This window comes from Heptranchias perlo, unplaced genomic scaffold, assembly GCF_035084215.1.
Source record: "Heptranchias perlo isolate sHepPer1 unplaced genomic scaffold, sHepPer1.hap1 HAP1_SCAFFOLD_140, whole genome shotgun sequence".
NCBI classification, from domain to species: domain Eukaryota; kingdom Metazoa; phylum Chordata; class Chondrichthyes; order Hexanchiformes; family Hexanchidae; genus Heptranchias; species Heptranchias perlo.
In genome coordinates this window covers 29,930-56,487 of record NW_027138646.1, presented here as the reverse complement: position 1 = coordinate 56,487, position 26,558 = coordinate 29,930, and the positions used below count along the sequence as shown (strand labels likewise).

The following is a 26,558-nucleotide window of genomic DNA, read 5'->3' as shown; positions in this document are numbered from 1 at the left end:
GTGGAAATTGCGGAGGCTCTGGCCACAATCTTCTAATCCTCCTTAGATATGGGGATGGTGCTGGAGGACTGGAGGATTGCAAATATTGCACCTCTGCTCAAAAAAGGGAAGAGGATAAACAGGCCAGCCAGCCTAACGTTGGTGGTGGGGAAACTTTTAGAGACAATAATCAGGGAGAAAATTAATTGGCACGTGGAAAAGTCTGGGCTAATAAATGAAAGACATCACAGATTTGTTAAAGGAAAATGGTGTTTGACTAACTGGATTGAGTTCTTTGATGAAGTAACGGAGAGTGTCGATGAGGGCAGTGCGGTTGATGTGTATATGGACTTTCAAAAGGCTTTCGATAAAATGACACATGATAGACTTGTAAGCAAAATTGAAGCCCATCAGATTAAAGGGACAGTGGGGGCATCAATACAAAATTGGCTAAGGGACAGAAAGCAGAGAGTAGTGGTGAACGGATGTTTTTCAGACTGGAGAGAAGTATACAGTGGTGTTCCCCAGGGGTCAGTATTAGGACCACTGCTCTTTTTAATATATATTAATGACCTGGACTTGGATATAGAACACTTTTTCTGATCAGGTACCTGAGGTGTGGCAGTTGCCTGGCCGGAAAAAGAATCGTAAAAATAAACAAACGGTGCGCCATATTACACAGCATGTTGAAGTGGACAGCAGAGCCAGCTCCCCAATGCCATCAATGCTTACTGTCGCTGGGTGGCCATACAACAGCCGTGATGGGACAGGTAAGCAAAAGACAAAATTAATGTTTGCAGCACCTTCTTGTCGAGGGATATGCTTAAAATTTAATGGCTATTATCATCGAATCATTGAATCTTACAGCACAGGAGGAGGGCATTCGCCCCAATGTGCCTGTGCCGGCTCTTGGAAAGAGCTATCCAATTAGTCCCATTCACCTGCTCTTTCCCCATAACCATGTATTATATTATGCTACAGTAAATCTGAGTATATGTAATGTTTTTATAGTTTTTTAACTTTAAGTTGAATGGTCTCGCCATTAAGTGAAGTGTTTCAAATAAGAACTGATAGTACACATTTTAGTGGCTGGGAGAAGCTTTGCAAAATCATAATGGTATGTGAATTTATTGGATTTTTAAAAAGGTCGAGATAAATTCTGATACTGTGATCCCTTCAATAATCTGCCAAGTAGGGACCTTTAAATTATTGTCATCTTAAAATTTGACGTGGAATAACACTCTTGCTACCCCACAAAAGTCATTTTACCATTGGGTTGGTTGAGTAGACTGCAACAGAGTGCTTGTCAACATGTCGCCTCCTTAAATTGTTGGGTAGGTGTGGTGGACCAATGGACATGAGAACAATGTCACATTTGTTACTTTAGTTGATTTGGTGGCAAATGATAGTAGTTGGGGTTGGGGATATACTAGAATTTTTTTTACAGGTTGACATCTGGAGGGATCAGGCTGCAATCATTCTGCTGTGGTAGTTGGATTAAGTAGAATCCACTTTTTTTCTTGAAAAGAGTGCAGTTGCTAAAGGGACCAAAGGATATGGGGAAAAAGCGGGAACAGGGTACTGAGTTAGACGATCAGCCATGATCATTTTGAATGGCGGAGCAGGCCCGAAGGGCCGAACGGCCTACTCTTGCTCTTATTTTCTATGTTTCTATAGAGAGTGTAATTTCAAAGTTTGCAGATGATATGAAACTTGGAAATGTAGCAATCAATGTGGAGGATAGTAACAGACTTCAGGAGGACAGAGACAGACTGGTAAAATGAGCAAACACTTGGCAGAGGATTGGTTAAGGGACAGAAAACAGGGTAGGAATAAACAGGTCATTCTCAGGTTGGCAGGCTGTAACTAGTGGGGTGAAGCAAGGATCAGTGCTTGGGCCTCAGCTATTTATAATCTATATTAACGACTTAGATGAAGGGACTGAGTGCAATGTATCCAAGTTTGCTGACGATATAAAGCTAGGTGGTAAAGTAAGCTGTGAGGAGGGCACAAAGGGATATTGACAAGTTAAATGAGTGGGCAAGAAGGTGGCAGATGGAGTATAATGTGGGGAAATGTGAGACTTTGGTAAGAAAAATAGAAAAATGGAATATTTTTTAAATGGTGAGAAACTATTAAATGTTGGTGTTCAGAGGGATTTGGGTGTCCTCGTACATGAAACACAGGAAGTTAACATGCAGGTACAGCAAGCAATTAGGAAGGCAAATGGAATGTTGGCCTTTATTGCAAGGGAGTTGTACAGGCCTTTGGTGAGACCACACCTGGAGTACTGTGTACAGTTTTGGTCTCCTTATCTAAGGAAGGATATACTTGTCTTAGAGGCGGTGCAATGAAGGTTCACTAGATTGATTCCTGGGATGACAGAGTTGTCCTATGAGGAGAGATTGAGTAGAATGGGCTGATACTCTCTGGAGTTTAGAAGAATGAGAGGTGATCTCATTGAAACATATAGGATTCTGAGAGGGCTTGACAGGGTAGATGTTGAGAGGATGTTTCCCCTGGCTGGAGAGTCTGGAACTGTGAACCATAGTCTCAGGATAAGGGATCGGACATTTAAGACTGAGATGAGGAGGAATTTCTTCATGCAGAGGGTTGTGAATCTTTGGAATTCTCTACCCCAGACAGCTGTGGATGCTCAGTCGTTGAGTATATTCACAGCTGAGATCGATAGGAGGATTGATGAGGGCAGTGCAGTGGATGTTGTCTACATGGATTTTAGTAAGGCATTTGACAAGGTCCCACATGGCAGACTGGTCAGAAAGTTAAAAGCCCATGGGATACAGGGAAATGTGGTGAATTGAATCCAAAATTGGCTCAGTAACAGGAAACAAAGGGTAAAAATCGATGGATGTCTTTGCGAATGGAAATCTGTTTCCAGTGGTGTGCCACAGGGCTCAGTGTTGGGTTCCTTGCTGTTTGTGGTAAATATTAATGATTTGGACTTGAATGCAGGGGGCATGATTAGCAAATTTGCAGACGACACGAAAATTGGCCGTGTAGTTGATAGTGACGAGGAAAGCTGGAGACTCCAAGAAGATATCAATGGGTTGGTGGAGTGGGCGGAAAAGTGGCAAATGGAGTTCAACCCGGAGAAGTGTGAGGTAATACAATTAGGGAGGGCAAACAGTAAAAGGGAATACGCAGTAAACAGGAATATATTGAGAGGGGTAGAGGAAGTGAGAGACCTTGGAGTGCATGTGCACAGGTCCCTGAAGGTGGCAGTACAGGTAGATAAGATTGTGAAGAAGGCATACGGAATGCTCTCCGTTATTAGCTGAGGTATAGAATACAAGGAAGGAGGAAGCCTCCGAAAGCTTGTGAATTTAAAATAAAATTGCTGGACTATAACTTGGTGTTGTAAAATTGTTTACAATAGAATACAAAAGCAGGGATGTAATGATGGAACTGTATAAAACGCTGGTAAGGCCACAGCTGGAGTATTGTGCGCAGTTCTGGTCACCACATTACAGGAAGGATTTAATTGCTCTGGAGAGAGTGCAGAGAAGATTTACAAGAATGTTGCTAGGGCTTGAAAATTGCAGCTACGAGGAGAGATTGGATAGGCTGGGGTTGTTTTCCTCGGAGCAGAGGAGGCTGAGGGGTGACTTGATTGAGGTGTACAAAATTATGAGGGGCCCAGATAGAGTAGACAGGAAGTACCTGTTTCCCCTAGCAGAGAGTTTAAGAACTAGAGGACACAGATTTAAGCTGATTGATGGAAGGATTAGAGGGGACATGAGGAAAAACTTTTTTACCCAGAGGGTGGTGGGTGTATGGAATTCGCTGCCCGAATTGGTGGTCGAGGCAGGAACCCTCAACTCTTTTAAAAAGTACCTGGACCTGCACCTAAAGTGCTGTAAGCTGCAGGGTTATGGACCGGGTGCTGGAAGGTGGGATTAGAATGGGCACCTGGTTGTTCTTCGAGCCGGCACGGACACGATGGGCCGAATGGCCCCCTTCTGTGCTGTATCTTTTCTATGGTTCTATGGTTCTATGATGGATTTTTGGACTCTAAGGGAATCAAGGGATATGGGGATCGGGCAGGAAAGTGGAGTTGAGGTTGAAGATCAGCCATGATCTGATTGAATGGTGGATCAGGATCGAGCGGCCATATGACCCACTCCTACTCCTATTTGTTATGTTATTATGTTTCTTATGGCAGATGAAATGTAACGAGGAGTAGTGTAAAGGGATGCATTTTGGTGGGAAGAATGAGAAGAGGCAATGTAAGGTGAATGGTACAATTTTAAAGGGGGTGAATGTCCACAAACCTTTGAAGGTGGCAAGATAAATTGAGAAGGTTTTTAAAAAAGGCATACGGGATCCTGGGCTTTATTAATAGAGACATAGAGTACAAAAGTAAGGAAATTATGCTAAACCTTCACATAACACTAGTTAGGCCTCAGCTGGAGTATTGTGTTCAATTCTGGGCACCGCACTTTAGGAAGGATATGAAGGCCTTGGAGAGGGTACAGAAGAGATTTCCTCGAATGATTCCAGGGATGAGGGACTTTGGTTATATGGAGAGACTGGAGAAGCTGGGGTTGTTCTCCTTCGAGCACAGAAGGTTAAGGGGAGATTTGATCGAGGTGTTCAAAATCATGAGGGGTTTTGATAGAGTAAATAAGGAGAAACTGTTTCCAGTGGCGGAAGGGTCGGTAACCAGAGGACACAGATTTAAGGTGATTAGCAAACAAGCCAGAGGTGATATGAAGAAACATTTTTTTACGCAGCGAGTTGTTATGATCTGGAATGAAAGGGCGGTGGAAGCAGGTTCAATAATAACTTTCAAAAGAGAATTGGGAAAATACCTGAAGGGAAACAAATTTACAGGGCTATGGAGAAAGAGCAGGGGAATGGGACTAATTGGATAGCTCTTTCAAAGAGCCGGCACAGGCACAATGGGCCAAATGGCCTCCTTCTGTGCTGCACCTACTATGAAAACCATTACCCTCAAGACCAATCCTCTGTCAGCTCAATCATCTCGGCTATTTGGAATTGAACGGGTGGTGTGATTTGGTGATCTGTGCCAAAGATCTGGTAAAGTCCTGAGGTCATGAAAAGTGTTATATAAATGCAAGTCTTTCTTTTTCTTTCTTTATTCCCTGCGATGAATGATCATTAACACACTATCTAACACACTCCTGAACAGATTGAGAGCGATGATTCAGCCTTCAATCACCATTGGAATCTAAATCAGAGGCACAAACCCCTGGTCAGCAATAAATGAGCCAAACACGAGCTGGAGCCGAGCCAGACACAACGGGGCCGATTTTCGGATGGCCGAGCGGGTGCGTTGGGGGGGGGGGGGGGGGGCTCCGTAAATGGCGGAATCCCGGAGCGGGTTCAGAGCCCGGCTCCAACCCGCTGACTTCCGGGTTCCCCAGTGACACGTTCAGGTGCGCGCAGCTCCCGCATACGGGACTCCCACCGGTAATTAAAGCCGGCGGGATGATGATTTAGATACTTATTTAGCTTGTTGAGGTACTTGAGAGATCTCACTGAGCGGACATTTTGACGGGGGTGCGATTTTGAAGGATCCTCAGTGTGTTTCCCGTGCTGTGGGAAACACTCCCTGTTGGAGCAGACGTGTTTCACCAGCAGCCAGTGGGAGATGCACAGGATTATTTGACAGTTGGGGGGAAAACCTCATTTATTGCAGCCGGGCACTCTGTCACTTCAGACAAAGTTTTGGCTGCAACACCTTTGTCTTTCCACTCAAAATTATTAATTTACACCCTAAACTCTGCTGTGCAAACATATTTACCTACTTTGCGGACCCCCTCAAACTCACACCTTCAGGATGGGGGGCGCCATGTCTGCATTCCCCACTACATCCGAGGACGAGCAACATCACCAGCCTCACCAGGCATGGTGTCCACCTCCGCCACGTGGAGCTCCACAACACAGTGCACCACAGGGACCTGCACAAAATAATCGTGCAACTACACATACACCCACTGTAGGGTGACCCAATGGGTGGCATCAAGTGTGGGTGTTCATGGTGAACCTCATGAAAGGGACTCATTACACAAGCCAGTCAAGAATGGCCAAGATATGGCAGTAGTGGTGACAATAATAATATTTAATGTGCCATTAACAAAAATCAAAGATAAATAAAAAACATGACAAATTGTCAAACATCCCCTTTGTGCTCAAAAAACCTTTGCCTTTTGCTTCTGACTACTCCTACGTGGTGCTTCCCCTGTGGCTGCAGCAGAGGTAGTGGCAGGTTGCTCTTGTTCATGCCCTGACCGATTAGATGCTTTCGGCCGATGCCCTTTGGGTTTTGGTGTCCGTGAGGGCCCCTCCAAAGACTGCTGCCCCTGCACTTGAGCAGGGCAGACTCGGCCACCTGGAGAGGAGGCAGCATTGTGGGTACTGGTTGAGAGGGGGGCAATGGGTGAGACGTGGCTTTGAGTGGCATCCCCACTTCCATGTCCCCTTTCGCCATCATCCCTCTCCTGGGCCAGGCACACATCACTCCTACCACCCTGCAGGACGACAGTTTGGAGGACATGTATGAAGCCTTGTAAGGTCAGTGCTAGTGTATCTGCCTGCCTGTTTAAGGTTTCAGAAAGTTGCTCACCCTGAGTCCGATGGGCCGTTGTCATGGCCTCAATGCACTCTTTGGTGAGCCGTGCTTGAAGCTCGATGGAGGCTAGCCTTCCCTCCATCGCAAACATTCCCGCACTTACCCATGACACTATCTCAGAGATGCCCTCCCTTACCTGTGCCACCATTCCATTCATGCAGGAGTTGGACTCCTCCATCCTCTGCACGATTGTGGAGAGTGTGCGTGGCACCTGTTCCAGCACCTCGCAAATGTGCTGCTGCCCCTCGATCATTTTCCTTTTAAAGGATGGCCCCCAGGGTTCAGCATCTGTGTCCAGCTGAGCAGAGCCTGGAGAGGAGTGCTCCCACTGAGGTGGACTCTCCACAGCTGCCCCTGCCACCAGTGTCTGCTCGTGCTCAAGTTTGTGGTGACTCACCATGTGAAACCCCAACCAAGTAAGGACGGGGACCCACCGAGGTGTGAGTATCTGCGCTGGTGGATGGCTCGGTCAGATGTGACGGTGCCCCCTCAGAGGCCGGCAGGTCCTCTGAGGAATCGCCCGCTGCCGTCACAGCAGTCGTTGAAAGCCCTTTAAGAGAACAGAAGGCAATATTAAGCATGATGACACATGTTGAGGTGCTGAAGATGGCAAGACATGTTAACATCAATTGATATTGTGTGCACTGAATGTTAAAGTTCTGTCACCAGCCGTTTGTCTCGGCGTCCCCGACGGACAGGCACTCGAGGGTGCGGCTCACTTCAAGAGCCTCCATTCCGCGTCTGTGAGGACAACCTGATGTTGCGGCCCCCCTCCGGTCTTCACCCCCTCCCGTGCATTCTGGGCTCTCTTCTTCTATAAGGGGAGAAAGTAGAGAGGCGTGAGTGAGGGATGGTGACATGGCCAACCGCTGAATGCATTGGTTTGGGTGAGGCTGACGGTGAAAGAGATGCATCAGAGGGTGAGTATGAGACAGAGCCGTGAGATTGTATGAGGATTGGGTTGAGTGGTAGTGGTGGGGTGAGTGCTGGGGAGGTGAGGAAGTGTTGAGGAAGTGCAGGGAAGTTGAGGATGAGGTTTGAGTGGGTGTGAGGAGTGATGTGATAGAGTAGTGTGGACAGTGCAGAAGGAGTTGTGGGGTGGGGGTGCCCCATGTGGAAGACCTGGAGTGAGGTATCACTGAATCTGGGAGCAGCCTTTCCCCTGGGCTGCTCCATTCTACAATTTTGGTTCTTTGCTCCAGGAGCAGCCATTGGAGGACTGCCCCTCTAAGTCGAGCTCCTCCAGCTGACAGCCTGTGATGTGGGTGTGCAGTCCGCCCGCTGCGCAGGTTTCTGACGGGAAACTCGGAAGCCACGTTAAGTGGCTTAAATTTACCCGCGATCGCATGGCGAATGGACGGATTTCATTGGGCGGGTTACCCACGCGCCCAGTCGCCCCCCCCCCGCTGCCATCCGGCCACCCTGGTAATATCGAGTCCAACATGTGGAACACAAACCCTTTCTACACAGAGATAAGTGTTGCAAATATCTTTACTCAAGTAAACGCATGCCAGCTGTTGCTCCCAGACAGATGTGTGTTTTCTGCTGTTTCTCAGACGGGATGTAGTTGAGCACTTGATTTAAACACGGTCTGAGTGACTGTCCAGCCTGCGGTGGGTCATTGGCATAGCTGGAAATGCCAGCACCTGTGAACACATTAACACCGCGTTACAGGCCGTGGCTGCACTCTGTGTGTCATCATCACAACCACAGCCTCTTGTCAACATACACAACCACTTCTAGGAATGAGATCAAAATAACATTAGGGAGCAAACACAATGGACCAACAGTCAAAGATGTTTGGATATTAACTGGCTGCATTTTCCCAGTGAGTTCACTCCCCCCCCATCACTGAATGATACCAAGCCAGGCCTCATTGAAATCCCACTGGATAATGTGGTGGGAAACAGCGCAGCCCGGAATCTGCCCACCGACATAAGGAAGGGAGCGGGATTGGGTTCCAGGTGCCCTCTTGTGAGAACCTCGTGTGTGGGAGGGGAAGGGAGTCCAGGGCAGGGGAGGCCTCGGCTTGACTCTTTCTTCAGTTCTTTACCTTTATCAGCCTCTCCCAGGCCTGAAACTCAGGGTATGTCCCGTGTATCAGGGGCAAAACTTGACCTCCTCTTGGGAAATAAGGAAGGGCAGGTGACAGAAGTGTTAGTGAGGGATCACTTTGGGACCAGTGATCATAATTCCATTAGTTTTAAGATAGCTATGGAGAAGGATAGGTCTGGCCCAAAAGTTAAAATTCTAAATTGGGGAAAGGCCAATTTTGATGGTATTAGACAGGAACTTTCAGAAGTTGATTGGGAGAGTCTGTTGGCAGGCAAAGGGACGTCTGGTAAGTGGGAGGCTTTCAAAAGTGTGTTAACCAGGGTTCAGGGTAAGCACATTCCTTATAAAGTGAAGGGCAAGGCTGGTAGAAGCAGGGAACCTTGGATGACTCGGGAGATTGAGGCACTAGTCAAAAAGAAGAAGGAGGCATATGACATGCATAGGCAGCTGGGATCAAGTGGATCCCTTGAAGAGTATAGAGATTGCTGGAGTAGAGTTAAGAGAGAAATCAGGAGGGCAAAAAGGGGATATGAGATTGCTTTGGCAGATCAGGCAAAGGTGAATCCAAAGAGCTTCTACAAATACATAAAGGGCAAAAGGGTAACTAGGGAGAGAGTAGGGCCTCTTAAGGATCAACAAGGTCATCTATGTGCGGAACCACAAGAAATGGGTGAGATCCTGAATGAATATTTCACATCGGTATTTACGGTTGAGAAAGGCATGGATGTTAGGGAACTTGGGGAAATAAATAGTGATGTCTTGAGGAGTGTACATATTACAGAGAGGGAGGTGCTGGAAGTCTTAACGCGCATCAAGGTAGATAAATCTCCGGGACCTGATGAAATGTATCCCAGGACGTTATGGGAGGTTAGGGAGGAAATTGCGGGTCCCCTAGCAGAGATATTTGAATCATCCACCGCTACAGGTGAGGTGCCTGAAGATTGGAGGGTAGCAAATGTTGTGCCTTTGTTTAAGAAGGGCGGCAGTGAAAAGCCTGGGAACTACAGACCGGTGAGCCTGACATCTGTAGTGGGTAAGTTGTTAGAGGGTATTCTGAGGGACAGGATCTACAGGCATTTGGAGAGGCAGGGACTAATTAGGAACAGTCAGCATGGTTTTGTGAGAGGAAAATCATGTCTCACGAATTTGATTGAGTTTTTTGAAGGGGTAATCAAGAAGATAGATGAGGGCTGTGCAGTAGACGTGGTCTACATGGACTTCAGCAAAGCATTTGACAAGGTACCGCATGGTAGGTTGTTACATAAGGTTAAATCTCATGGGATCCAAGGTGAGGTAGCCAATTGGATACAAAATTGGCTTGACGACAGAAGACAGAGGGTGGTTGTAGAGGGTTGTTTTTCAAACTGGATGCCTGTGTCCAGCGGTGTGCCTCAGGGATCGGTGCTGGGTCCGCTGTTATTTGTTATTTATATTAATGATTTGGATGAGAATTTAGGAGGCATGGTTAGTAAGTTTGCAGATGACACCAAGATTGGTGGCATTGTGGATAGTGAAGAAGGTTATCTGGGATTGCAACGGGATCTTGATCAATTGGGCCAGTGGGCCGATGAATGGCAGATGGAGTTTAATTTAGATAAATGTGAGGTGATGCATTTTGGTAGATCGAATCGGGCCAGGACCTACTCCGTTAATGGTAGGGCGTTGGGGAGAGTTATAGAACAAAGAGATCTAGGAGTACAGATTCATAGCTCCTTGAAAGTGGAGTCACAGGTGGATAGGGTGGTGAAGAAGGCATTCAGCATGCTTGGTTTCATTGGTCAGAACATTGAATGCAGGAGTTGGGATGTCTTGTTGAAGTTGTACAGGGCATTGGTGAAGCCACACTTGGAATACTGTGTACAGTTCTGGTCACCCTATTATAGAAAGGATATTATTAAACTAGAAAGAGTGCAGAAAAGATTTACTAGGATGCTACCGGGACTTGATGGTTTGACTTACAGGGAGAGGTTAGACAGACTGGGACTTTTTTCCCTGGAGAGTAGGAGGTTAAGGGGTGATCTTATAGAAGTCTATAAAATAATGAGGGGCATAGATAAGGTCGATAGTCAAAATCTTTTCCCAAAGGTAGGGGAGTCTATAACGAGGGGGCATAGATTTAAGGTGAGAGGGGAGAGATACAAAAGGGTCCAGAGGGGCAATTTTTTCACTCAAAGGGTGGTGAGTGTCTGGAACGAGCTGCCAGAGGCAGTAGTAGAGGCGGGTACAATTTTGTCTTTTAAAAAGCATTTGGACAGTTACATGGGTAAGATGGGTATAGAGGGATATGGGCCAAGTGCAGGCAATTGGGACTAGCTTAGTGGTATAAACTGGGCGACATGGACATGTTGGGCCGAAGGGCCTGTTTCCATGTTGTAACTTCTATGATTCTATGATTCTATGTCCCGTGTACCAGGGTATGTCCCGTGTACCAGGGTATGTGCTGTGTACCAGGGTATGTCCTGTGTACCAGGGTATGTCCTGTGTACCAGGCTATGTCCCATGTACCAGGGTATGTCCCGTGTACCAGGCTATGTCCCATGTACCAGGGTATGTCCCGTGTACCAGGGTATGTCCCATGTACCAGGGTATGTCCCGTGTATCAGGGTGTGTCCCGTGTACCAGGCTATGTCCCGTGTACCAGGGTATGTCCCGTGTACCAGGGTATGTCCCGTGTATCAGGGTGTGTCCCGTGTACCAGGGTATGTCCCGTGTATCAGGGTGTGTCCCGTGTATCAGGTTATATGCTGTGTACTGGTGTATGTCTCATGTACCCTATTACACAGCACTATCGGGTCCTGCTCTCCTCTGCCAAAACTGCTCATCCTGGAATGTAACGATAATCCCCGGCTTCTCTTCTCCGCTACAAACCGTCCTCTTAAACCCCTCTCCCCTCCCCCCTCCACCCTCACCTCCAACAACAAGTGCGAGGAGCCAGTGTATGTCCCGTGTACCAAGGTATCTGCCGTGTAAGGGCAGGGGGATAGGGAACCGTTAACAATATCAGCTAACATGGGGGCCAGGAAGGAACGGTCCCTGGTACACAGCATATACCCTGCTACACTGGGCTTTCCCGGGTACACAGCACACATCCTAGTAAACAGGACACAGTCTGGTACATGTCACATGCCCTGTGAATTCTTTGTCACTAAGATTGAGACCATCCGTTCAGCTGCCTCTGTCACTTCCCTCCCCTCCCCTAGCCCACTGAGCCAAACTTCCCCTCCGGTTCCCCCTGCCCCAGCCCTGAACTCACATCCTTCTCTAGTTTCTCTCCTCTCTCCCCTTGTTCGCTCTCCGAGCTCATCTTGACCACGAGACCCACCTCCTGCTCCCTCGACCCTGTTCCCACCAAACTGCTGACCACCCAACTTCCCTTCCTGGCCCCCATGTTAGCTGATATTGTTAACGGTTCCCTCCCCTCAGGTACTGTCCCCCTCCGCTTCAAATCTGCCGTCATCAACCCCCTCTTCAAAAAATCCACTTCACCCCTCTGTACTTGCAAATTACTGCCCCCTCTCCAACCTCCCTTTCCTCTCATTGTCGCCTCCCAAATCCGTGCCCATCTTTCCCGCAGCTCTATATTTGAACCCGTCCAATCAGGTTTCCGCCCCTGCCACAGCACTGAAACGGCCCTTATCAAAGTTACAAATGACATCCTGTGTGACTGTGACCGTGGTGAACTCTCCCTCCTCATCCTTCTCCACCTGTCCGCAGCCTCTGACACGGTGACCACACCATCCTCCTCCATCACCTCTCCTCCATCGTCCAGCTGGGTGGGACTGCCCTCTCCTGGTTCCACTCATACCTATTCAATCCTGGCCAGAGAATCACCTGCAATGGCTTCTCTTCCCACTCCCGCACCGTTACCTCTGGAGTCCCCCGAGGATCGATCCTCGGCCCCCTCCTATTCCTCATCTCCATGCTGCCCCTCGGCGACATCATCTGAAAACACGTCAGATTCCACTTGTACACTGAGGACACCCAGCTCTACCTCACCATCACCTCCCTCGACCCCTCCACTGTCTCTGATTGGTCACACTGCTTGTCCGGCTGGATGAGCAAAAATATCCCACAACTAAATATTGGGACGATCGAAGCCATTGTCTTCAGTCCCCGTCACAAACTCCCTTCCCTGACCGCTGACTCCATCCCTCTCCCTGACCACTGTCTGAGGCTGAACCAGACTGTTCACAACCTTGGCCTCCTATTTGACCCTGAGATGAACTTCCGACCATCTTTGCATCTGTCTTCACTGTAGAGAATACAAATAACATGCCAGAAATAACTGTGAATCAAGAGGTGAAAGGGAGGGAGGAACTTAAAACATTTACAATCACCAGGGAAAGGGTTCTGAAAAAAATATTAGAACTAAAAGCTGACAAGTCCCCAGGTCCTGACGGACTTCATCCTAGGGTCTTAAAAGAAGTCATAGAGTTATACAGCACGGATAGAGGCCCTTCGGCCCATCGTGGCTGCAGAGATAGTAGATGCATTGGTGTTAATTTTCCAAAATTCCCTAGATTCTGGAAGGGTCCCATCAGATTGGAAAATAATGAATGTAACTCCTCTATTCAAGGAAGGAGGGAGACAGAAAGCAGGAAACTACAGGCCAGTTAGTTTAACATCTGTCATAGGGAAAATGCTAGAATCTATTATTAAGGAGGTTATAGCAGGGCACTTAGAAAATCTCAATGCAATCAGGCAGAGTCAACAAGGCTTTGTGAAAAGGAAATCGTGTTTGACTAATTTATTAGAGTTCTTTGAGGAAGTAACAAGCAATGTGGATAAAGGGGATCCTGTGGATGTGGTGGACTTGGATTTCCAGAAGGCTTTTGACAAGGTGCCACATCAAAGGCCACTACACAAAATAAGAGCTCATGGTGTAGGGGGTAACATATCATGGATAAAGGATTGGTTAGCTAACAGGAAGCAGAGAGTAGGCATAAATGGGTCATTTTCAGGTTGGCAAGATGTAACGAGTGGAGTGCCACAGGGATCAGTGCTGGGGCCTCAACTATTTACAATCTATATCAATGACTTGGATGAAGGGACCGAATGTATGGTTGCTAAATTTGCTGATGACACAAAGGTAGGTAGGAAAGTAAGTTGTGAAGAGGACATAAGGAGTCTGCAAAGGGATATAGATAGGTTAAGCGAGTGGGCAAAAATTTGGCAAATGGGGAAATGAGAACTTGTCCACTTTGGCAGGAGGAATAGAAAAGCAGTATATTATTTAAATGGAGAGAGATTGCAGAACTCTGAGGTACAGACGATCTGGGTGTCCGAGTACATGAATCACAAAAAGTTAGTATACAGGTACAGCAAGTGATTAGGAAGGCAAATGGAATGTTGTCATTTATTGCAAGGGGAATGGAATATAAAAGTAGAGATGTTTTGCTATAGTTGTTCAGGGCATTGGTGAGACCACATCTCGAATACTGTGTGCAGTTTTGGTCTCCTTATTTAAGAAAGGACATAATTGCTTTAGAGGCGGTTCAGAGAAGGTTCACTCGACTGATTCCTGGGATGAGGGGGTTATCTTATGAGGAAAGGTTGGACAAGTTGGGCCTGTAAACACTGGAGTTTAGAAGAATGAGAGGTGATCTTATTGAAACATATAAGATCCTGAGGGGACTAGAAGGGGTAGATGATGAGAGGATGTTTCCCCTTGTGGGAGAGACTAGAACTAGGGGCCATAGTTTAAAAATAAAGGATCTCCCATTTAAGACGGAGATGAGGAGAAATTTTTTCTCTCAGAGGGTCGTGAGTCTGTGGAACTCCCTTCCCCAGAGAGCGGTGGAGGCAGGGTCATTGAATATTTTTAAGGCTGAGTTAGATAGATTCCTGATTAACAAGGGAGTCAAAGGTTATAGTAGGTAGATGGGAAAGTAGGGTTGAGGTCACAATCAGATCAGCCATGATCTTATCAAATGGCAGAGCAGGCTCGAGGGGCCGAATGGCCTACTCCTGCTCTTAATTCGTATGCTCGTATATCCACTCCATCACCATGACCGCCTACTTCCACCTCCGTAACATCGCCCGTCTCCGCCCCTGCCTCAGCTCATCTGCTGCTGAAACCCTCATCCATGCCTTGGTTACCTCCAGACTGGACTATTCCCTAACGTTCCCCCAGACTATTCCAATGCTCTCCTGCCCGGTCTCCCACCTTCCCCCCTCCATCAACTTGAGCTCATCCAAAACTCTGCTGCCCGTATCCTAACTCGCACCAAGTCCCGTTCACCCATCACCCCCTGTGCTCATTTACCTACATCAGCTCTCGGTCCGGGAACACCTCGATTTTAAAATTCTCATCCCTGTTTTCCAATCCCTCCATGGCCTCGCTCCTCACTATCTCTGTAACCTCCTCCAGCCTTCCAGCCCTCCGAGATCTCTGCACTCCTCCAATTCTGGCCTCTTGTGCATCCCCGATTTTAATTGCTCCACCATTACTGCCTAGGCCCTAAGCTCTGGAATTCCCTCCCTAAACCTCTCCGCCTCTCCAGCTCTCTCCTCTTTTAAGATGCTCCTTAAAACCTCCCTTTTTGACGAAGCTTTTGGTCACCTGTTCTAATATCTCCTTATATGGCTCGGTGTCAAATTTTGTTTGATAATCGCTCCTGTGAAGAGCCTTGGGATGTTTTAATACGTTAAAGGCGCTATATAAATGCAAGTTATTGTTGTTGTTGTTGTATACCAGGGTAAGTGTCATGTAATAAGGTATGTCATGTGAGCCAGGCATACCCGGGTATGTCATGTATACTAGGGTATGTGTCGTCTACCAGAATATGTGTCATGTACCAGGGAATGTGTCATGTACCAGGGTATCGCCCGTATACCAAGGTATGTGCTATGCACCAGGGCATGTCCCATGTACCAGGTTATGTGAAATGTATGTCCTGTATACTATGGTATTTGCTGTGTACCAGGGTGTGTGCTCTGTACCAGGGTATGTCTCATGTACCAGGAAATGTGCTGTGTACCAGGTTAAGTGCATGTACCAGGGCACGCGCTCTGTTCCACAGTGTGTGTCATGTATGTGATGTGTACCAGGGTGTGTGCCTTATATCAGGGTGTGTGCCTTGTATCAGGGTATATGCTGTGTACCAGTGTATGTGCTGTATATCAGTGTATGTGATGCTTACTAGGGTATGTGCTGTGTACAGGGTGTGCTCTGTGCACCAGAGTCTGCACTGTGTACCAAGTTATGTGCAGTGTACCAGGGTATATCCCGTTTGCCAAGGTATCTGGCATGTATCAGGGAATGTGCAGTGTGAGGGGCTATGTGCTGTGTACCAGGTGTCTTCTGTACCAGGATATGTCATGTGTACTATGTTTAGGGGTTTGTGTTGTGTACTAATGTATGTCCAGTGTACCAGGGTGTCTGCCTTGTACCAGGATATGTGCTGTGTACCAGGGTATATGCTGCGTATCTGGGTATGTCATGTGTGCCAGTGTATGTGCCATGTACCAGGGTACAGGAACATAGGAATGGGAGAAGGCCATTCAGCCCCTCCAGCCTGTTCCGCCATTCAATGAGATCATGGCTGATCTGTGACCTAACTCCATATACCCGCCTTAGCCCCATATCCCTTAATACCTTTGGTTAACAAAAATCTATCAATCTCAGATTTAAAATTAACAATCGAGCTAGCATCAACTGTCATTTGCGAAAGAGAGTTCCAAACTTCTACCACCATTTGTGTGTAGAAGTGTTTCCTAACTTCACTCCTGAAATCCTGGCTCTAATCTTTAGTCTATGTCCACTAGTCCGAGACTCCCCAACCAGCGGAAATAGTTTCTCTCTATCTCCCCTATCTGTTCCCCTTAATATCTTGAAAACTTCGATCAAATCACCCCTTAACCTTCTAAATTCCAGGGAACACAACCCTAGTGTGTGTAATCTCTCCTCGTAACTTAACCCTTGAAGTCCGGGTATCATTCTAGTAAACCTACGCTGCACTCCCTCCAAGGCCAATATGTCCTTCCGAAGGTGCGGTGCCCAGAACTGCTCACAGTACTCCAGGTGCGGTCTAACCAGGGATTTGTATAGCTGCAGCATAACTTCTGCCCCCTTGTATTCTAGTCCTCTAGATATAAAGGCCAGCATTCCATTAGCCTTCTTGATTATTTTCTGTACCTAACCATGACATTTTAATGATCTATGTACGTGAACCCCTAAGTCCCTTTGGACTGCCACTGTTTCGAGCTTTTCATCATCTGATCTATCCATTTTAGGTCCAAAGTGGATGACCTCACACTTGCCTACATTGAAATCCATTTGCCACAGTTTTGCCCATTCACTTAATCTATTAATATCTCTCTGTTTGTGATGTGTCCCATGTACCATGGTATGTGCTGTGTACTAGGATATATGCTGTGAATCAGGGTGTGTGCTGTGTACCAGGTTAAGTGGTGTGTAACAGGGTATGTCACGTGTACCAGGGTATGTGCTCTGTATCACGGTATAAGAACATAAGAACATAAGAAATAGGAGCAGGAGTAGGCCAGTCGGCCCCTCGAGCCTGCTCCGCCATTCAATAAGATCATGGCGGATCTGATCCTAACCTCAAATCTAAATTCATGTCCATTTTCCTGCCCGCTCCCCGTAACCCCTAATTCCCTTTACTTCTAGGAAACTGTCTATTTCTGTTTTAAATTTATTTAATGATGTAGCTTCCACAGCTTCCTGGGGCAGCAAATTCCACAGACCTACTACCCTCTGAGTGAAGACGTTTCTCCTCATCTCAGTTTTGAAAGAGCAGCCCCTTATTCTAAGATTATGCCCCCTCGTTCTAGTTTCACCCATCCTTGGGAACATCCTTACCGCATCCACCCGATCAAGCCCCTTCACAATCTTATATGTTTCAATAAGATCGCCTCTCATTCTTCTGAACTCCAATGAGTTGAGTCCCAATCTACTCAACCTCTCCTCATATGTCCACCCCCTCATCCCCGGGATTAGCCGAGTGAACCTTCTTTGTACTGCCTCGAGAGCAAGTATGTCTTTTCTTAAGTATGGAGACCAAAACTGTATGCAGTATTCCAGGTGCGGTCTCACCAATACCTTATATAACTGCAGCAATACCTCCCTGTTTTTATATTCTATCCCTCTAGCAATAAAAGCCAACATTCCGTTGGCCTTCTTGATCACCTGCTGCACCTGCATACTAACTTTTTGATTTTCTTGCACTAGGACCCCCAGATCCCTTTGTACTGCAGTACTTTCCAGTTTCTCGCCATTAAGATAATAACTTGCTCTCTGATTTCTCCTGCCAAAGTGCATAACCTCACATGGTATGTGCCATGTATGTGCTGTGTACCAATGTATGTGCTGTGTACCAGTGTATGTGATACTTACCAGGTTATGTGCTATGTACAAGAGGATGTTATGTGTACCAGAGTCTGCGCTGTGTACCTGGGCATATGATGTGAATCAGGGTATTTCCCGTTTAACAGGGTATGTCATGCGTACCAGGTTATGTGCCGTGTACCAGGTTATGTGCCGTGTACCAGGGTATATTCCGTGCACCAAGGCACAGAGTGAACAGCTGAGAGTTTGGTGAGTGTGGGAGTTTAAGGGTTAATCTCTTTACAATCTAGTGTAAATTGCTATCAACAGTTCAAGTTCAAATTTAAAGTTTAAATTTTTAAGTTGCTGTCAGGCTTCAGCAGAGAGAGCTGCTGTAGTCAGTTAATTGGTTAGCTCGATTAAACTGGTGCCTGAAGGTGGGGCAGGCCTGACTCATCTGAGTCACAAACTGTAGAAATACAGGGGCCTGTCAGTGCTAACGGAGCACAGAGTGCAGCGGGCACAGAGTGAACACTTCAGAGTTTGGTGAGTGTGGGAGTTCGGTGAAGTGGGGGAGGGAGGTGCTGCTGTGCTTTGCTTTTCCTAACTTTTTCCCCAGAGCAGCGGAGTACCTGAGCAGCAGAAGACTGAGAGTGGGGATAGAAGCAGCAGAAGACTGAGAGTGGGGACAGAAGCAGCAGAAGACTGAGAGTGGGGATAGAAGCAGCAGAAGACTGAGAGTGGGGATAGAAGCAGCAGAAGACTGAGAGTGGGGATAGAAGCAGCAGAAGACTGAGAGTGGGGATAGAAGCAGCAGAAGACTGAGAGTGGGGACAGAAGCAGCAGAAGACTGAGAATGGGGATAGAAGCAGCAGAAGACTGAGAGTGGGGATAGAAGCAGCAGAAGACTGAGAGTGGGGATAGAAGCAGCAGAAGACTGAGAGTGGGGACAGAAGCAGCAGAAGACTGAGAGTGGGGATAGAAGCAGCAGAAGACTGAGAGTGGGGATAGAAGCAGCAGAAGACTGAGAGTGGGGATAGAAGCAGCAGAAGACTGAGAGTGGGGATAGAAGCAGCAGAAGACTGAGAGTGGGGATAGAAGCAGCAGAAGACCTGCAACAAGAGACAACTACTGTGTGATGTCACAGGTGAGGCAGGAGAGTCCGAGAGGTGAGCACAGTATAAAAGGAGAGTCCGAGAGGTGAGCACAGTGTAAAAGGAGAGTCCGAGAGGTGAGCACAGTATAAAAGGAGAGTCCGAGAGGTGAGCACAGTATAAAAGGAGAGTCCGAGAGGTGAGCACAGTATAAAAGGAGAGTCCGAGAGGTGAGCACAGTGTAAAAGGAGAGTCCGAGAGGTGAGCACAGTGTAAAAGGAGAGTCCGAGAGGTGAGCACAGTATAAAAGGAGAGTCCGAGAGGTGAGCACAGTATAAAAGGAGAGTCCGAGAGCGGGAGGAGAGTCCGAGAGGTGAGCACAGTGTAAAAGGAGAGTCCGAGAGCGGGAGGAGAGTCCGAGAGGTGAGCACAGTGTAAAAGGAGAGTCTGAGAGGTGAGCACAGTGTAAAAGGAGAGTCCGAGAGGTGAGCACAGTGTAAAAGGAGAGTCCGAGAGCGGGAGGAGAGTCCGAGAGGTGAGCACAGTGTAAAAGGAGAGTCTGAGAGGTGAGCACAGTATAAAAGGAGAGTCCGAGAGGTGAGCACAGTATAAAAGGAGAGTCCGAGAGGTGAGCACAGTGTAAAAGGAGAGTCCGAGAGGTGAGCACAGTATAAAAGGAGAGTCCGAGAGGTGAGCACAGTGTAAAAGGAGAGTCCGAGAGGTGAGCACAGTATAAAAGGAGAGTCCGAGAGGTGAGCACAGTATAAAAGGAGAGTCCGAGAGGTGAGCACAGTATAAAAGGAGAGTCCGAGAGGTGAGCACAGTATAAAGGGAGAGTCCGAGAGGTGAGCGCAGTGTAAAAGGAGAGTCCGAGAGGTGAGCACAGTATAAAAGGAGAGTCCGAGAGGTGAGCACAGTATAAAAGGAGAGTCCGAGAGGTGAGCACAGTATAAAAGGAGAGTCCGAGAGGTGAGCACAGTATAAAAGGAGAGTCCGAGAGGTGAGCACGGTGTAAAAGGAGAGTCCGAGAGGTGAGCGCAGTGTAAAAGGAGAGTCCGAGAGGTGAGCACAGTATAAAAGGAGAGTCCGAGAGGTGAGCACAGTATAAAAGGAGAGTCCGAGAGGTGAGCACAGTATAAAAGGAGAGTCCGAGAGGTGAGCACAGTGTAAAAGGAGAGTCCGAGAGGTGAGCACAGTATAAAAGGAGAGTCCGAGAGGTGAGCGCAGTGTAAAAGGAGAGTCCGAGAGGTGAGCACAGTGTAAAAGGAGAGTCCGAGAGGTGAGCACAGTATAAAAGGAGAGTCCGAAAGGTGAGCACAGTGTAAAAGGAGAGTCCGAGAGGTGAGCACAGTATAAAAGGAGAGTCCGAAAGGTGAGTACAGTGTAAAAGGAGAGTCCGAGAGGTGAGCACAGTATAAAAGGAGAGTCCGAAAGGTGAGCACAGTGTAAAAGGAGAGTCCGAGAGGTGAGCGCAGTGTAAAAGGAGAGTCCGAGAGGTGAGCACAGTGTAAAAGGAGAGTCCGAGAGGTGAGCACAGTGTAAAAGGAGAGTCCGAGAGGTGAGCACAGTATAAAAGGAGAGTCCGAAAGGTGAGCACAGTGTAAAAGGAGAGTCCGAGAGGTGAGCGCAGTGTAAAAGGAGAGTCCGAGAGGTGAGCACAGTATAAAAGGAGAGTCCGAGAGGTGAGCGCAGTGTAAAAGGAGAGTCCGAGAGGTGAGCACAGTGTAAAAGGAGAGTCCGAGAGGTGAGCACAGTGTAAAAGGAGAGTCCGAGAGGTGAGCACAGTATAAAAGGAGAGTCCGAAAGGTGAGCACAGTGTAAAAGGAGAGTCCGAGAGGTGAGCGCAGTGTAAAAGGAGAGTCCGAGAGGTGAGCTCAGTATAAAAGGAGAGTCCGAGAGGTGAGCGCAGTGTAAAAGGAGAGTCCGAGAGGTGAGCGCAGTGTAAAAGGAGAGTCCGAGAGGTGAGCACAGTGTAAAAGGAGAGTCCGAGAGGTGAGCACAGTGTAAAAGGAGAGTCCGAGAGGTGAGCGCAGTGTAAAAGGAGAGTCCGAGAGTGGGAGGAGAGTCCGAGAGGTGAGCGCGGTGTAAAAGGAGAGTCCGAGAGGTGAGCACAGTGTAAAAGGAGAGTCCGAGAGGTGAGCACAGTGTAAAAGGAGAGTCCGAGAGTGGGAGGAGAGTCCGAGAGTGGGAGGAGAGTCTGAGAGGTGAGCACAGTGTAAAAGGAGAGTCCGAGAGGTGAGCGCGGTGTAAAAGGAGAGTCCGAGAGCAGAGAACAGTGTAAAAGGAGAGTCCGAGAGGTGAGCACAGTATAAAAGGAGAGTCCGAGAGTGGGAGGAGAGTCTGAGAGGTGAGCACAGTGTAAAAGGAGAGTCCGAGAGTGGGAGGAGAGTCCGAGAGTGGGAGGAGAGTCTGAGAGGTGAGCACAGTGTAAAAGGAGAGTCCGAGAGTGGGAGGAGAGTCCGAGAGTGGGAGGAGAGTCTGAGAGGTGAGCACAGTGTAAAAGGAGAGTCCGAGAGGTGAGCGCTGTGTAAAAGGAGAGTCCGAGAGGTGAGCACAGTATAAAAGGAGAGTCCGAGAGGTGAGCTCGGTGTAAAAGGAGAGTCCGAGAGGTGAGCACAGTGTAAAAGGAGAGTCCGAGAGGTGAGCTCAGTGTAAAAGGAGAGTCCGAGAGGTGAGCGCAGTGTAAAAGGAGAGTCCGAGAGGTGAGCTCAGTGTAAAAGGAGAGTCCGAGAGGTGAGCGCGGTGTAAAAGGAGAGTCCGAGAGGTGAGCACAGTATAAAAGGAGAGTCCGAGAGGTGAGCGCAGTGTAAAAGGAGAGTCCGAGAGGTGAGCGCGGTGTAAAAGGAGAGTCCGAGAGGTGAGCACGGTGTAAAAGGAGAGTCCGAGAGGTGAGCGCGGTGTAAATGGAGAGTCCGAGAGGTGAGCACAGTGTAAAAGGAGAGTCCGAGAGGTGAGCACAGTGTAAAAGGAGAGTCCGAGAGGTGAGCACGGTGTAAAAGGAGAGTCCGAGAGGTGAGCTCAGTGTAAAAGGAGAGTCCGAGAGGTGAGCACAGTATAAAAGGAGAGTCCGAGAGTGGGAGGAGAGTCTGAGAGGTGAGCACAGTGTAAAAGGAGAGTCCGAGAGTGGGAGGAGAGTCCGAGAGGTGAGCACAGTATAAAAGGAGAGTCCGAGAGGTGAGCGCGGTGTAAAAGGAGAGTCCGAGAGGTGAGCACAGTGTAAAAGGAGAGTCCGAGAGGTGAGCTCAGTGTAAAAGGAGAGTCCGAGAGGTGAGCACAGTATAAAAGGAGAGTCCGAGAGTGGGAGGAGAGTCTGAGAGGTGAGCACAGTGTAAAAGGAGAGTCCGAGAGTGGGAGGAGAGTCCGAGAGGTGAGCACAGTATAAAAGGAGAGTCCGAGAGGTGAGCACAGTATAAAAGGAGAGTCCGAGAGGTGAGCACAGTATAAAAGGAGAGTCCGAGAGGTGAGCACAGTATAAAAGGAGAGTCCGAGAGGTGAGCGCAGTGTAAAAGGAGAGTCCGAGAGGTGAGCACAGTGTAAAAGGAGAGTCCGAGAGGTGAGCTCAGTGTAAAAGGAGAGTCCGAGAGGTGAGCACAGTATAAAAGGAGAGTCCGAGAGGTGAGCACAGTGTAAAAGGAGAGTCCGAGAGGTGAGCGCGGTGTAAAAGGAGAGTCCGAGAGGTGAGCGCAGTGTAAAAGGAGAGCCCGAGAGGTGAGCGCAGTGTAAAAGGAGAGTCCGAGAGGTGAGCGCAGAGTAAAAGGAGAGTCCGAGAGGTGAGCGCAGTGTAAAAGGAGAGTCTGAGAGGTGAGCGCAGAGTAAAAGGAGAGTCCGAGAGGTGAGCACAGTGTAAAAGGAGAGTCCGAGAGGTGAGCGCAGAGTAAAAGGAGAGTCCGAGAGGTGAGCGCAGTGTAAAAGGAGAGTCCGAGAGGTGAGCGCAGAGTAAAAGGAGAGTCCGAGAGGTGAGCGCAGTGTAAAAGGAGAGTCCGAGAGGTGAGCACAGTGTAAAAGGAGAGTCCGAGAGGTGAGCGCGGTGTAAAAGGAGAGTCCGAGAGGTGAGCACAGTGTAAAAGGAGAGTCCGAGAGGTGAGCGCAGTGTAAAAGGAGAGTCCGAGAGGTGAGCACAGTGTAAAAGGAGAGTCCGAGAGGTGAGCACAGTATAAAAGGAGAGTCCGAGAGGTGAGCACAGTGTAAAAGGAGAGTCCGAGAGTGGGAGGAGAGTCCGAGAGGTGAGCACAGTGTAAAAGGAGAGTCCGAGAGGTGAGCACAGTATAAAAGGAGAGTCCGAGAGGTGAGCACAGTATAAAAGGAGAGTCCGAGAGGTGAGCACAGTATAAAAGGAGAGTCCGAGAGGTGAGCACAGTATAAAAGGAGAGTCCGAGAGGTGAGCACAGTATAAAAGGAGAGTCCGAGAGGTGAGCACAGTATAAAAGGAGAGTCCGAGAGGTGAGCACAGTATAAAAGGAGAGTCCGAGAGGTGAGCACAGTGTAAAAGGAGAGTCCGAGAGGTGAGCACAGTATAAAAGGAGAGTCCGAGAGGTGAGCACAGTATAAAAGGAGAGTCCGAGAGCGGGAGGAGAGTCCGAGAGGTGAGCACAGTATAAAAGGAGAGTCCGAGAGGTGAGCACAGTATAAAAGGAGAGTCTGAGAGGTGAGCACAGTGTAAAAGGAGAGTCCGAGAGGTGAGCACAGTATAAAAGGAGAGTCCGAGAGCGGGAGGAGAGTCCGAGAGGTGAGCTCAGTGTAAAAGGAGAGTCTGAGAGGTGAGCACAGTATAAAAGGAGAGTCCGAGAGGTGAGCACAGTGTAAAAGGAGAGTCCGAGAGGTGAGCACAGTGTAAAAGGAGAGTCCGAGAGGTGAGCACAGTGTAAAAGGAGAGTCCGAGAGGTGAGCACAGTGTAAAAGGAGAGTCCGAGAGGTGAGCGCGGTGTAAAAGGAGAGTCCGAGAGGTGAGCACAGTATAAAAGGAGAGTCCGAGAGGTGAGCACAGTGTAAAAGGAGGGTCCGAGAGGTGAGCACGGTGTAAAAGGAGAGTCCGAGATGTGAGCACAGTGTAAAAGGAGAGTCCGAGAGGTGAGCACAGTGTAAAAGGAGAGTCCGAGAGGTGAGCACAGTGTAAAAGGAGAGTCCGAGAGGTGAGCGCGGTGTAAAAGGAGAGTCCGAAAGGTGAGCACAGTGTAAAAGGAGAGTCCGAGAGGTGAGCGCGGTGTAAAAGGAGAGTCCGAGAGGTGAGCACAGTGTAAAAGGAGAGTCCGAGAGGTGAGCACAGTGTAAAATGAGAGTCCGAGAGGTGAGCACGGTGTAAAAGGAGAGTCCGAGAGGTGAGCGCGGTGTAAAAGGAGAGTCCGAAAGGTGAGCACAGTGTAAAAGGAGAGTCCGAGAGGTGAGCGCGGTGTAAAAGGAGAGTCTGAGAGGTGAGCACAGTGTAAAAGGAGAGTCCGAGAGGTGAGCACAGTGTAAAAGGAGAGTCTGAGAGGTGAGCGCGGTGTAAAAGGAGAGTCCGAGAGGTGAGCACAGTATAAAGGGAGAGTCCGAGAGCGGGAGGAGAGTCTGAGAGGTGAGCACAGTATAAAAGGAGAGTCCGAGAGGTGAGCACAGTGTAAAAGGAGAGTCCGAGAGGTGAGCACAGTATAAAAGGAGAGTCCGAGAGGTGAGCACAGTATAAAAGGAGAGTCCGAGAGGTGAGCACAGTGTAAAAGGAGAGTCCGAGAGGTGAGCACAGTATAAAAGGAGAGTCCGAGAGGTGAGCACAGTGTAAAAGGAGAGTCCGAGAGGTGAGCACAGTATAAAGGGAGAGTCCGAGAGGTGAGCGCAGTGTAAAAGGAGAGTCCGAGAGGTGAGCACAGTATAAAGGGAGAGTCCGAGAGGTGAGCGCAGTGTAAAAGGAGAGTCCGAGAGGTGAGCGCAGAGTAAAAGGAGAGTCCGAGAGGTGAGCGCAGTGTAAAAGGAGAGTCCGAGAGGTGAGCACAGTATAAAAGGAGAGTCCGAGAGGTGAGCGCAGAGTAAAAGGAGAGTCCGAGAGGTGAGCGCAGTGTAAAAGGAGAGTCCGAGAGGTGAGCACAGTATAAAAGGAGAGTCCGAGAGGTGAGCGCAGAGTAAAAGGAGAGTCCGAGAGGTGAGCACAGTATAAAAGGAGAGTCCGAGAGGTGAGCACAGTATAAAAGGAGAGTCCGAGAGGTGAGCACAGTGTAAAAGGAGAGTCCGAGAGGTGAGCACAGTATAAAAGGAGAGTCCGAGAGGTGAGCGCGGTGTAAAAGGAGAGTCCGAGAGGTGAGCACAGTGTAAAAGGAGAGTCCGAGAGGTGAGCGCAGTGTAAAAGGAGAGTCCGAGAGGTGAGCGCGGTGTAAAAGGAGAGTCCGAGAGGTGAGCACAGTGTAAAAGGAGAGTCCGAGAGGTGAGCACAGTGTAAAAGGAGAGTCCGAGAGGTGAGTGCAGTGCAAAAGGAGAGTCCGAGAGGTGAGCACAGTGTAAAAGGAGAGTCCGAGAGGTGAGCGCGGTGTAAAAGGAGAGTCCGAGAGGTGAGCACAGTATAAAAGGAGAGTCCGAAAGGTGAGCACAGTATAAAAGGAGAGTCCGAGAGGTGAGCACAGTATAAAAGGAGAGTCCGAAAGGTGAGCACAGTATAAAAGGAGAGTCCGAAAGGTGAGCACAGTGTAAAAGGAGAGTCCGAAAGGTGAGCACAGTGTAAAAGGAGAGTCCGAGAGGTGAGCGCAGTATAAAAGGAGAGTCCGAGAGGTGAGCACAGTATAAAAGGAGAGTCCGAAAGGTGAGCACAGTATAAAAGGAGAGTCCGAGAGGTGAGCACAGTATAAAAGGAGAGTCCGAGAGTGGGAGGAGAGTCCGAGAGGTGAGGACAGTATAAAGGGAGAGTCCGAGAGGTGAGCACAGTGTAAAAGGAGAGTCCGAGAGGTGAGCACAGTGTAAAAGGAGAGTCCGAGAGCGGGAGGAGAGTCCGAGAGGTGAGCACAGTATAAAAGGAGAGTCTGAGAGGTGAGCACAGTGTAAAAGGAGAGTCCGAGAGGTGAGCGCGGTGTAAAAGGAGAGTCCGAGAGGTGAGCACAGTGTAAAAGGAGAGTCCGAGAGGTGAGCGCGGTGTAAAAGGAGAGTCCGAGAGGTGAGCACAGTGTAAAAGGAGAGTCCGAGAGGTGAGCACAGTGTAAAAGGAGAGTCCGAGAGGTGAGCACAGTGTAAAAGGAGAGTCCGAGAGGTGAGCACAGTGTAAAAGGAGAGTCTGAGAGGTGAGCACAGTGTAAAAGGAGAGTCCGAGAGGTGAGCGCGGTGTAAAAGGAGAGTCTGAGAGGTGAGCACAGTGTAAAAGGAGAGTCCGAGAGGTGAGCACAGTGTAAAAGGAGAGTCTGAGAGGTGACCACAGTGTAAAAGGAGAGTCCGAGAGGTGAGCTCAGTGTAAAAGGAGAGTCCGAGAGGTGAGCGCGGTGTAAAAGGAGAGTCTGAGAGGTGAGCACAGTGTAAAAGGAGAGTCCGAGAGGTGAGCGCGGTGTAAAAGGAGAGTCTGAGAGGTGAGCACAGTGTG

General features: G+C 48.6%; 1 protein-coding gene across 1 annotated transcript in view; it reads right to left on the bottom strand.

Moving 5' to 3' along the window:
* LOC137308830 (ectonucleoside triphosphate diphosphohydrolase 8-like) overlaps nt 1–8,241 on the bottom strand; it is a gene marked incomplete at its 5' end in the record, with an annotated part of 80,795 nt that extends 72,554 nt beyond the window's left edge. The window contains one exon of the mRNA XM_067977290.1: nt 8,091–8,241. Coding sequence (XP_067833391.1) covers nt 8,091–8,241 — 151 coding nt within the window. The remainder of the gene's footprint in view (nt 1–8,090) is intronic.
* Nucleotides 8,242–26,558: the final 18,317 nt, after the last annotated feature.